At 46.7% G+C, this 12762-nt stretch overlaps 1 protein-coding gene across 1 annotated transcript in view; it reads left to right on the top strand.

The window, feature by feature from the left end:
• Positions 1-11309, top strand: part of NT5DC1 (5'-nucleotidase domain containing 1) — a 204153-nt gene extending 192844 nt beyond the window's left edge. Inside the window, exon 12 of the mRNA XM_038770169.1 lies at positions 11070-11309. Coding sequence (XP_038626097.1) covers positions 11070-11188 — 119 coding nt within the window. The 3' untranslated portion in view covers positions 11189-11309. The remainder of the gene's footprint in view (positions 1-11069) is intronic.
• The last annotated feature ends 1453 nt before the right edge of the window (positions 11310-12762 follow it).

Raw genomic sequence — 12762 nt, 5'->3', positions numbered from 1 at the left:
GCGCTTGGGAAGTACAAATTGGCAACACATAGAGACAGTCCCTACCCAACAGTGGGCTCACAATCTAAAAGGGGGAGACAGAGAACAAAACCAAACATACCAACTAAATAAAATAAATAGGATAGAAATGTACAAGTAAAATAAATAAATAGAGTAATAAATATGTGCAACCATATATACATATATACAGGTGCTGTGGGGAAGGGAAGGAGGTAAGATGGGGGGATGGAGAGGGGGACGAGGGGGAGAGGAAGGAAGGGGCTCAGTCTGGGAAGGCCTCCTGGAGGAGGTGAGCTCTCAGCAGGGCCTCCATCCCCATTTTCCGGATGAGGGAACCGAGGCCCAGAGAAGTGAAGCGACTTGCCTGAGGCTGCACAGCACACAAGCAGCGGAGCTGGGAATAGAACCCATGACCTTCTGATTCCCAGGCCTGGACCGTAGCCCCGATTATCCGGCGAAACCCCGGTGCCGAGGAGGGACGCGATCGGCTCCCGAAGAGCTTTGGCGGGGCTGATGGGGAGCTGATTTTCGGGGGGTGATGGGAGGAGACCATTCTGGGGTAGCACTGGGGTAGATGCTCCCATTTGGAGCTCTGTCTTAATCCCCATTTTACAGATGAGGGAACTGAGACACAGAGAAGTTAAGTGACTTGCCCAAAGTCACACAGACAAGTGGCAGAGCTGGGATTAGAATCCATGACCCCTGACTCCCAAGCCCGTGCTTTCCACTAAGCCATGCTGCTCTCTAAATAATGATCGTATTTGTTAAGCACTTACTATGTGCCAAGCACTGTTGTAAGCACTGGGGGAGATAAATCAGGTTGTCCCAGGTGGGGCTTACAGTCTTAATCCCCATTTTACAGATGCGGTAACTGAAACACAGAAAAGTGAAATGACTTCCCCAAAGTCACACAGCTGACAGGTGTTGGAGCCAGGATTAGAACCTGTGACCTCTGACTCCCAAGCCCATGCTCATTCCAGTAGGCCACACTGCTTCTCTGATTGATTGACTGATTGGATCAGCTCTATCCCTGCCAAGATAAGCACCACAGTAACTTCTACCTTCCCTCCCGTCACCAAGGGTCCCCGCTCCAGGCCTGAAGGCTCTGTGAATGCCAGGCTGGGGATAAAAGCAGTTCCCACAAGCTCTAAGACCCCTCCTTCTCCACCGAGAAGAGCACTGTATTAACCGCCACTTTCCCTCTTGCCACCTAGGGATCCCGCCCCCGGCCTGCTCCATGCACAAAAGGCTGGGGATAGAAAGCTGCTTCGGACTCCTCCTTCCTCACCAAACCTTTGAGCCTATTTTATGCATTTGTTTGTGTTGTGTTGTTGTGTTTTAGTGCTTCCTCACTCCTGATATGTCTGTCTCCAGTCCCTTCTCCCGACTTAAACTCTTATTTTGTGAACCCCATGAGGGACAGGGACCATGTCTAATTCCCACCTTTGTTTTCTCTCCCAGACTTAGTAGTGTTCTGCACACAGTAAGTGCTTAATACATACTGTTATTACTACTACTACTACTGCTGCTGCTCATAGCACCATTTTTGAGTCTGCGTCTTGTTTCTAAATGTTTCTTTTCTTTCTCTGCATCAGCACTCTGCTTCATTATATTTGTGTTATGAAGAACCCTGGAGCCTCCTCAAACCGCTGCCCAATGACTCACTTTCCTAGCCGATTGGCAGATAGGGTCAAGGAGCACAGGCTAGGGGAGGAACATGATCTAGTGGAAAGAAAGTGGGCCTGGGAGTCAAAGGACCCGGGTTCTAATCCCAGCTCTGCCACCAGCCTTCTGGGTAAACTTGGGCAGGTCACTTAACTGCTCTGTGCCTCAGATTCCTCACCTGAGAATTCAGTACCTGTTCTCCATCCCCCTTAGAGCCCCACATGGGACAGGGACTGTATCCAACCTTATTATCATATATCTACCCCTGCACTTAGAACTTTGCTTGTCAGTTAATCAATCCATCAATCAATGATATTTCTTGAGCACTTAATTTGTGCAGAGCACTGAACTAAGCACTTGGGAGAGAACATTATAATGGAGTTGGTAGACACAATCCTTGTCCATGAAGAGCTTACAGTAACAAAGTGATTATCAAATACTATTATTATTATTATTACTATTACTATTTACAGCCTCATTAGCTGTCCTTTCAATCCCCACAGCCGAGGGCAGGAGTCAGAACCTTCCTCTAAAGGAACCATACTGAGCTCCTTTTCCTCCACCCTAACACTACCTCAGGGCGGCTGAGTTGATTCCCTTCCCTTGGAGGTCATGGGTCCTTGGAGGTCCTCTGATACCATCCCCACATTCCTGCTTAGTTCCTAGGGAGGTTCCTCCCTCGGGTCACCACCTCCCATTAGTCCTGTGTGCCGGGTTGGTAGGAGGGGCTTCTGGGGTGTCCCGGGGGCTTTGGGGGATCTGAGAGCCCCAGGTCACTCGGAGGCGTAAAGCCACCTGTGGCTACCATCACAGCAAGGCCCAATAGAGGTGCCTCATCCCCCTACTCTTCACAGACCTTCAATCTTCTCCCCTAGTAGATTGTAAACTCCTTATGGGTGGCCAACTCTCCCAAGCATGAGTAGCATACTCTCCCAAGCATTTAGAATCCATCGGCTGGTTGATTGATCCAATAGTTACCTATTCCTCTCCACATCAAAAAGAAACTCCTGACCATTGGCTTTGAGGCTGTCAATCCACTCTCTCTTCCCCCCTCCTTATTCACTCTTTTCTCCCCTCTGCACCCCAGCTCACCCTCTTCACTCCTCTCCAGCTAACTTCCTCACTGTGCCTCATCCTCATGTTTCCCTCTGCTGTCCTTTTGTTCATACCCCCTCAACACCTGAAACTCCCTCCTCCAAATTTGACAGACCACAGCTCTGCTGATTTTCAAAACCGTTCTGAAATCACATCTCCTCCAGGAGGTCTTCCCTGATTACTTTCTAATCTCCCTTGCTTAAAATCAACTCCTATTACCTTTGCAACACTTCTGCAACATCAGAACACTTATTTAGTAACAGCCTACCATAGGATTTTTGTTCATATCTTCAATCCTGTATTACTTAAGCATTAACTCATATACAAGTTAATATAGAGTGTGGCTTAATGGATAGAACATGGGCCTGGGGGTTATAAGGACCTGGATTCTAATCCTGGCTCCACCATATGTCTGCTGTATGTCCGTGGGCACGTCACTTAACTTCTCTGGTCCTCAGTTACCTCATCTGTGAAATGGGGATTAAGAGTGTGAGCCCCATGTGGGATAGGGACTGTATCCAACCTGATTTATTTGCATGTACCCCAGCCCTTAGAACACGCTTGGCACGTAATAAGTGCTTAAGCAGTACCATCATTATTATTATTATTATTAAGAAATATAATTGTGGTATTTGTTAAATGGTTTCTTTGTGCCAAACACCTTTCTTAACACTAAGGAAGATACAAGATAATCAAACTGCACATAGTCCCTGTCTCACATGGGCCTCACAGTCTAAGTAGGAGGGAGATCAGGTATTGAATCCCCATTTTACAGATGAGGAAACTGAAGAACAAAAAAGTGAAATGCCTTCCCTAAAATCACACAGCAAAAGTGGCAGAGCTAGGATTAGAAACTAGTTCCTCTGACTATCAGATCCATGTTCTTTTCACTAGGCTATATATATATATATATATATATATATGTATATAGATCTATATAGATATATATATTCTAGACTGTGCTCCTGTTGTTGGGTAGGGATTGTCTCTATCTGTTGCCTAATTGTACTTTCCAAGAGCTTAGTACAGTGCTCTGCACATAGTAAGAGCTCAATAAATACGATTGAATGAATATATGTGTGTGTAGATAGATAATGTGTGTGTGTGTGGGGGGGGTGTATATACAGACCACAATTATTATTTGTATCATTATTATTATTATTACTGTATACCCCAGGGAGCCTGGCCTTTTGGATTCTCTCAAAATCCAAGAAAGTCCCTGTGAAATGCCATCTTTGAAGGCCCTTTGGAAAATTCCCCTGCTAGGTGGAGAGCTAACCCATTGCTAACCGTGAGGTAGAAATGAAACTCAGCCTGTCCCTGCAGGAGAATCAGTCATTCAGTCAATCAATCACGTTTATTGAGTGCTTACCGAGTACAGAGCACTGCACTAAGTGCCTGGTAGAGTGCAATACAACAGAGCTGGTAGTCATTCGTTGCCCACAGCAAGCTCATAGCCTATAAGGGGAGACAGATGTTAATATAAATGAATAAATTACAGATATGTACATATGTGCTTTGGGGTTGAGGGAGAGGTGAATAAATGTAGCAAATCAGGGTGACACAGAAGGAAGTGGGAAAAGAGGAAATGAGGACTTAGTCAGGGAAGGCCCCTTGGAGAAGTTGTGCCTTCAATAGAGCTTTGAAGATGGGGAGAGTATAATAATAATGGCATATATTAAGCGCTTACTATGTGCAAAGCACTGTTCTAAGCACTGGGGAGGTTACAAGGTGATCAGGTTGTCCCACGGGGGGCTCACAGTCTTAATCCCCATTTTACAGATGAGGTAACTGAGGCACAGAGAAGTTAAGTGACTTGCCCAAAGTCACACAGCTGACAATTGGCAGAGCTGGGATTTGAACCCATGACCTCTGACTCCAAAGCCCGGGCTCTTTCCACTGAGCCACGCTGCTTCTCTTGTCTGTCAGATATGAAGAGGGAGGACATTCCAGGCCAGAGGCAGGACAGGGGACAAAATCGAGGTGCAGTGAGAAGGTGAGCATTAGAGGAATGAAGCATGCGGGCTGGATTGTAGTAAGGAGAGCAGCAAGTTGAGGTAGGAGGCAAAATGAGTCAGTGCTCAGCTGGGAAATTTTCCAGGAGGAAAAAAATACCCTTATAGATCCAGATGTGAGACTGTGAGTCCATTGTTGGGTTGGGACCGTCTCTATATGTTACCGATTTGTACTTTCCAAGCGCTTAGTTCAGTGCTCTGCACACAGTAAGCACTCAGTAAATACGATTGAATGAATTAATCCAGATCTGCCTGCCTTTAACAAATACACAATTCAAGTGTATGGATGCCATGTATAAGTTAGTGCTTAAGTAATAGGGGATGAAAGACATATGCTGTGCTAGACTGTGAGGATGTTGAAGAGAGAGCTGATTGGATTAGCGAAGCAAACTTCAGCCTGATCCTCAGATGAGCCCAAGAGTGGATTTCCCCAGGTAGGCAAATGGGAAATTTCAGAATCACAACCTGCAGGGGTGGATAGGAAGAGGGAAGAAGAGTAAGAGGGGAACCAGTCAGTCCCAAGAACGCAGAGATAGAAGGCTGGGGCTGGCTGCTGACGTTGCAGCTTTGTCTGCTAGACCTGTTTTGTCAAACAAAAGATGTCCTTTCTTCCCCAAGGTTTTCTGTGTTCCTACAAGAGCAAAAAGAGTGAAATCACAGCCACAACTGCTAAAAATAAAAGAAAACCAAAGTAGGAATCAATAAGTGGCTTAGACAGATATGGGCAGGGAATTTGTTTACCAACTCGGTTATATTGTACTCTTCCAAGCACTTATAAGTGTACAGTTCTTGACACACAGTAAGTCCTCAATAAATACCATTGATTGATTGTCATGCCCATGAGGGCTGAGAGGGTGACCTGTCTAGAGAAGAAGCATGGTGTAGTGGATAGAGCAGGGGCCTGGGAAAGTCATGGGTTCTAATTCCTGTTCCACTACTTGTCTTGCTGTGAGACCTTTGGGAAGTCATTCATTCATTCAGTCTTCTCTGGGCCTCAGTTATGTCATCTGTAAAATGGGGATTGAGTCTGTGAACCCCACATAGGACAGGGACTGTTTCAACCTGATTTTGCTTATATCCACCCAGCGCTTAGTGCAGTGCCTGGCACAGAGCAAGTGCTTAACAAATACCATAGTTATTATTATTATGATTACAGCTGGGTTATGTGGGGTTACCTTGGGCCAAGTAGTGACTCTGTTATCTGGTGAATTTCCCTCTCAGGAATCATTCTGAAGTTGAGGGACATCTTTGAGATGTGAAGCAGTGTGCCCTAGTGGATAGAGCACGGGCCTAGAAGTCAGAAGGACCTGGGTTGTGAGCCCGTTGTTGGGTAGGGACCGTCTCTATATGTTGCCGATTTGTACTTCCCAAGCACTTAGTACAATGCTCTGCACACAGTACGTGCTCAATAAATACGATTGATTGAATGAATGAATGAATTCTAATTTCGACTCTTGTCTGCTGTGTGACCTTGGGCAAGTCACTTTACTTCCCTGTGCTGCAGCTACCTCATCTGTAAAGTGGGGATTAAGAGTGTGAGTCCTAAGTGGGGCAGAGACTGCATCCAACCCTCTTATCCTGCACCCACCCCAGCTCTTCGAACAGTGCCTGGCATATGGTATGCACTTAACAAATGATAATAATGATGATGATTACATTTATTAAGTGCTTACTATGTGCAATGCACTGTTCTAAGCACTGGGGAGGTTACAAGCTGATCAGGTTGTCCCACGGGGGGCTCACAGTCTTAATCCCCATTTTACAGGTGAGGTAACTGGGTCACAGAGTTGAGACTTGCCCAAAGTCACACAGCTGACAGTTGGCAGAGTCAGGATTTGAACCCATGACTGCTGACTCCAAAGCCTATGCTCTTTCCACTGAGCCAAGCTGCTTCTTGAATATCATGTGACTATCTCAAATATCATGTGAAGTACAGAGTCACTATGCAGAAACACTGATGTGTAGATTCTGGTGTTTGATTTGAAGGGATTTGGAATCGCAATGCTGTTCCTTCCTTTGTGGTTTGGTTCTGTTGCAGCCAGAGATGTAGTGGGGCGTGCTGCTTTCTTATCTTTTATGCCCCGGAGCTGCCCTGTTCAAGTGTTTGCATTGTGGGGGTTAGATGGCAGCTCTGCTCCCTTATCATATCTCTCTGACCTCCGCTCTTCATCCCCATGTTTGGGATTGAGGGGGATTGAGGGGGAATGACCTGGGCCAGCTGGTGGGGTGGAATGTGTAAAATCAATCTTACTGCTGCTGTTGTGATACTGCCCTCCCAGTGGGTGGTCTAGTGGATAAGAGTGTAGGCCTGGGAGACAGAAGGGCCTGGGTTCTAATTCCAGCTCTGCCACGTAATAATAATTGTGGTATTTGTTAAGCATTTACTATGTGCAAGGCACTGAACTAAGTGCTGGGATAGATACAAGCAAATCGGGTTGGACACAGTCCCTGTCCCATGTAGGGCTCCAGTCTCAATCTCCATGTTGCAGATGAGCTAACTGGGAAGTGAAGTGACTTGCCCAAGGTCACACAGCAGACAAGTGATGGAACGAGGATTAGAACCCATGACCTCCTGATCCCCAGGCCTGTGCTCTTTATCCACTACACCACTTGTCTGTTGTGTGATTTGGGGCAAGTGACTGCACTTCTCTCACCCTCATTTACCTCATCCGTGAAGTGGGGATTAAGATTGTGAGCCCCATGTGGGACATGGATTATGTCCAATATGATTAGCTTGTATCTACCCCAATGCTTAGTACTGTGTCCGGCGCAGAGTAAGCATTTAACAATTATAAAAAAAATGTTTTTAAATGGTGACACCATTACCTCTATTTAACCAGAGGTTCTTCATTCAATCATAATTATTGAGCACTTACTGTGTGCAGACTACTGTTTTAAGCGCTTAGCAGTGTACTAGATCGCAGAGGTTCTGAGATCTTTCAGTCAGGAGCTGTTTACTGAGATGTTTCACCCCTTCTAGGAATGAGTTGGGGTTGGGGAGGGGCGGCGGAGGATGAAGACCCTCCCTGCTGAGGATTTCCTGAGCTCCTCTGCTCAGGGGTCTGAGCCCAGCATCTAGTTTACGTAGTCACACATCTGGAAATGAGGCTCATGAATCTTAAACTGCATCTAAAGCCTATAGGAGGGCATGTCACCCCCCTCCTCGAAAATCTCCAGTGGTTGCCTGTCCACCTCCATTACAAACAAAAACTCCTCACTTTTGGCTTTAAAGCTCTCCATCACCTTGTCCCTTCTTACCTCACTTCCCTTCTCTCCTTCTAACATCCCAGCCAATATACTCCACTTCTCTGGTGCTAACCTTCTCACTGTGCCTCCATCTCGCCTGTCTTGTCACCAACCCCTGACCCACGTCCTACCTCTGGCCTAGAACACCCTCCCACCACACATCTGCCAAACAATCACTCTTCCCCCCTTCAAAGCCCTACTGAAGGCACACTTCCTCCAAGAGGCCTGCCCAGATTAAGCCCCATTTCCTCAGCTCCCCCTCCCTTCTGCATCACCTCCACTCTCTCCCTTTGCTCTCCCCTCCCTCCCACAGCACTTATGTATATATGTAGATATCTATAATTCTATTTATATTGATGCCTGTTTACTTGTTTTGATGTGTCTTCCCCCCCTAGACTGTAAACCCGTTGTGGGTAGGGATTGTCCCTATTTTTGTATTTTACTTTCCAAGCGCTTAATAATAATAATAATAATAATAATAATGATGGTATTTGTTAAGCGCTTACTATGTACAAAGCACTGTTCTAAGTACTGGGGGGGATACAAGGTGATCAGGTTGTCCCACATGGGGCTCACAGTCTTAATCCCCATTTTACAGATGAGGGAACTGAGGCACAGAGAAGTGAAGTGACTTGCCCAAGATCTCACAGCTGACAATTGGCGGAGCCGGGATTTGAACCCATGACCTCTGACTAGCACTAGTAGAGTGCTGTGCATACAGTAAGCAGCATGGCTTAGCGGAAAGAGCCTGGACTTGGGAGTCAGAGGTCGTGGGTTCTAATCCCCACTCCATCGCTTGTCAGCTGTGTGACTTTGGGCAAATCACTTAACTTCTCTGTGCCTCAGTTGCCTCATCTGCAAAATGGGAATTAAGATTGTGAGCCCCACATGGGACAACCTGATTACCTTGTATCTACCCCAGCGCTTAGAACAGTGCTTGGCACACAGTAAGCACTTGACAAATACTATAATTATTATTAGTAGTAGTAGTAGTAAGCACTCAATAAATATAATTGAATGAATGATTGTATGGATGAATGAATGAATGGCCAAAAGCCATTAAGGTCATCAGACTCTATTGTATTGTACTTTCCCAAGCACTTGATATAGTACTCTGCACACAGTAAGTGCTCAACAAATACCATTGTTGATAATGATGATGAAGGCAGCATGGCCTAGTGGAGAAAGCAGACACTTGGGAGACAGAAGACCTGGGCTCTAATCCCCACTCCGCCCTTGCTGGCTGTGTGATCTTGAGAAAGCCACGTCACTTCTCTGTGCTTCAGTTTCCTCAACAGAAATAAGGGGATTCACTACCTGTTCTCCTTCCTACTTAGACTGTGAGCTCCAAGTGAGACAAGGACTATATCTGGCCTTAGTTTACATCTACGACAGAGTTTAGAACAGTGCTAGACAAATACCATGGAGAAAAAAAAAGGGAGTGTGAGGAACAGATGGAAACATGAGGAAGGAGGCCAAAGCCCTGTCTAGATTCCTGTTTGGGACTTTCCACCTACATCTCTTCTGTGGCTTGGATGGTGGTGTCCACTAGAAGCCAATGGACAAGCAGCCCTCCAACCTGACAGAGCCCCAAGCCCAGGGCTCCCCGGTTTTAGCCTACACCAAATCCCCAACAGGCCTCCACTCACGTACCCACCCTGCCAATCAATGGTATTTACTGAATGTTTTCTGTGTGCAGAGCACTGTACTAAGTGCTTGGGAGAGTACAATAGAATAGAGTTGGTAGACATATTCTCTGCCCGCAAGGAGCTTACAGCCTAGAGGAGGAGCTTACAGTCTAGAAGACTGCAGATTCATTGCCTCCCATCGCCCATTAAATTTGTCCATTTAAAAGTTGCAGTGTATGAAACTTGGATAATCAGGAACAGAAAAAGTCACCCAGGTGGCAGGTGCCACCAGGCACCAGACAGAGGAAGCAGCTTGGCCTAGTGGAAAGAGCACAGGCCTAGGAGTCAGAGGGCCTGGGTTCTAATCCCACCCCTACCAATTACCTGTTCTGGGACTTTGGGAAAGCCACTTCACTTCTCTGTGCCTCAGTTACCTCATCTGTAAAATGGGGATTAAGACTGTGATCCCCAGGTAGGACGTGGACTGTGCCCAATGATTAGCTTGTATCTACCCCAGTACAAATGGATTTTGGAGCAAATTAAGGCAGAGTGGTCTTTGGAAGGCCAAATGACTCAACTTAGATGAGCATATTTTGGACACATCAGCAGGAGGACTAATTCTCTGGAGGAGACACTAATGCTAGGAAAAGTCCAGGGTAAAGGTGGAAGAGGCAGATCCGGCAGCTAGTTGGATAGAAGCCATAACAGTGATAACGGAAGAACCGTCAGAAAGGTTACGGATTATGGCAGAAGACAGGATGTTCAGGAGAAAGTATATCCATAGTGTTACTATGAAACAGAAACGACTTGGCAGCACTTGATAATAATAATAATAACCCTAGTGCTCAGTGCAGTGTCTGGAACATAGTAAATGCTTAACAAATACCATAAAAAACTAGCCCCTCCCACCCCAAACTGTGACCTTTGACTCTGGGCTGTGGAGAGGGGGCAGTCAGAGGTATTTATTGAGTACCGTCTCCATACCAGTAGATCTGTCCCACTTTTCTGGGGGGTGGATCCAGCAGGCCATACTGCTCCCCAAATAATAAAGCAGTGGTCAGAAGAGAGTTAGTACTCCCCTCTTCCCTTGTATCTGCTCCTTCTGCTGCCCCCTCACCATGCCTGATGTTAATCTAAAGCCTTCAGTGGCTGTTGTTTGGGAGCGAGTTCCTTTACTAGAGCCTGGAGATTGGAGGCAGGGTTGATGATCTGAAGAAGCTCACTTAAAGGGACCTTCTCAGAGTGTTGGCTGGGCTGGCACCAGACTGCCCCTGGTGAACAGCTCATGCTGAAACAGAATGTCACCCTCAGGACTGTGCCATCGCTACCACCTCTCAAGCCAGAAACGGCCCAGAACGAACATGGGGGCACGTTCCGCCTCCAGACTTCTAATCAAAATGTTTTCTTTTGTCCATTTCAGATTTGCCTCTGGATTATCAGTTTACCAGATTCTCTTCGACTGGCTTGAAGACGGCTGGTTACTATCCAGGCCCGCCAAGAGAACTCTTCTCAAACGGAGGGCCAGAGATGCCCAGCTAAGAGGGCAACGGTGTGGACCCCAGATCAGAAAGCCGCCCAGCCTGTCAAACAATGCTCAGTGCACACACTGTGTAATGCTTCATCTGAGCAAGATGGGGATTAAAGGAGCAAAGGAAACGGTCTTTCTGTGCTACTTCTCACTCCCTGCAGGATGGAAACTGTTGTCACTGACCACCCCCCTCCTTTCTGGGTGGGTGACAAATTCCAAAACTGGAATTTTGTTCCCCAAAAAGGTTGCCAGTGGGGGGACAGTGCTATAGTGGATTTCCCAGAGTCCCCTTCCAAGGCTGGAAGTAGCCCGGAGCTATCCCTGTGCCTCCTGGCATCTAGAGGGAAGCACTAGGCTTCAAGAACGTTGTTGGGGAAAGTGAACAGCATCGACCTCTGAGCCAGACAGTGAGTTCAAAAGACATTAAACAGTAAATTTGTTAATGTGCCCAAGGGCTGGGAAGATCTGGGGTTCACCAGGAAACCAATGCCTTGGTCCTCTCTGGGAGACACTGAGTCCCTCACCTCAAAAGGGTGTCCAGGACACTTTGCACTGGGTGCAGATAAGGGATTTGAATGCCAGGGTACTTGGTCTTATTTGGTTCTCCCCTGCACCCCAATCAGAGACCTAGGACCGTCCACACTAAAGAAAAGGTATTATTATTATCTAATGCCATTGAGTCATTTCCAATTCATAGTGACCCTATGGATGTATTTTCTCCAGAACGTTCTATCTTCTGCCATAATCAGTAATCTTGCTAATACGAGGGGTGAATTCATTCGTTCATTCAGTCAGTCATATTTATTGAGCGCTTACTGTGTGCAGAGCTCTGTACTACGCACTTGGGAAGTACAAATCGGCAACATATAGAGACAGTCTCTACCCAACAATGGGCTCACAGCCTAGAAGTGTCTAGGTGCTTGAGCCCATCAGGATACTGAGCATGACAAAGGGCAGGCTGGTTATAGGAATACTTAGAAGGTAGGCTAAAGAGAAGGGGGCTTGCAGTGCTTAGAGGGCCTCCCTGTCTCTGAAGCCTGTAGCTCCCTGAAACAAGGGTCCCTCCTGGATGGCACATGAACCACAGTAAATCTCCACTATAATATCTGTCTGCTGAATTTGAGTGCCAAGGATTGCCACTGCGTGGATTCCGCCAATGCCCATTGGTGGGGAAGGGAAAAACCCTGGACTCTGGCCACTCGTTCAGCCCCACCTGCCCTCCCCAAATATGGTTGTGTTCTTCCTAGGGAGTATGGCTTCTATCGACTCCACAGGGATTTCCTATTCCTTGGACCACTCCCCTTGGTATCTTTTACAAATTGCTTTAGTTGATGTGAATGAGAACCTCAAGCAGCCCAGGCCTTCTCATTTCAGGGAGGGTGTGATGGCAGTTGATATGTCGGTGGTCGGTTGGCCCTAAGGGTTAGGCTGCAGGTAGCTTTCTAGCTAACCATTTAGGTTAGAATGGAAATAAAATTTTTAAAAAAAGCACTACAACCCAACCTGCATACTTCATTCGTCTAACACCAACCTCCTTGCTATGCCTCGATCTCATCTCTCCCACCATTGACACCTTACTCAAGTT

Source organism: Tachyglossus aculeatus, chromosome 2 (assembly GCF_015852505.1).
Source record: "Tachyglossus aculeatus isolate mTacAcu1 chromosome 2, mTacAcu1.pri, whole genome shotgun sequence".
In the NCBI taxonomy this organism is placed as follows: domain Eukaryota; kingdom Metazoa; phylum Chordata; class Mammalia; order Monotremata; family Tachyglossidae; genus Tachyglossus; species Tachyglossus aculeatus.
This window is presented reverse-complemented; position numbering and strand designations above follow the sequence as displayed.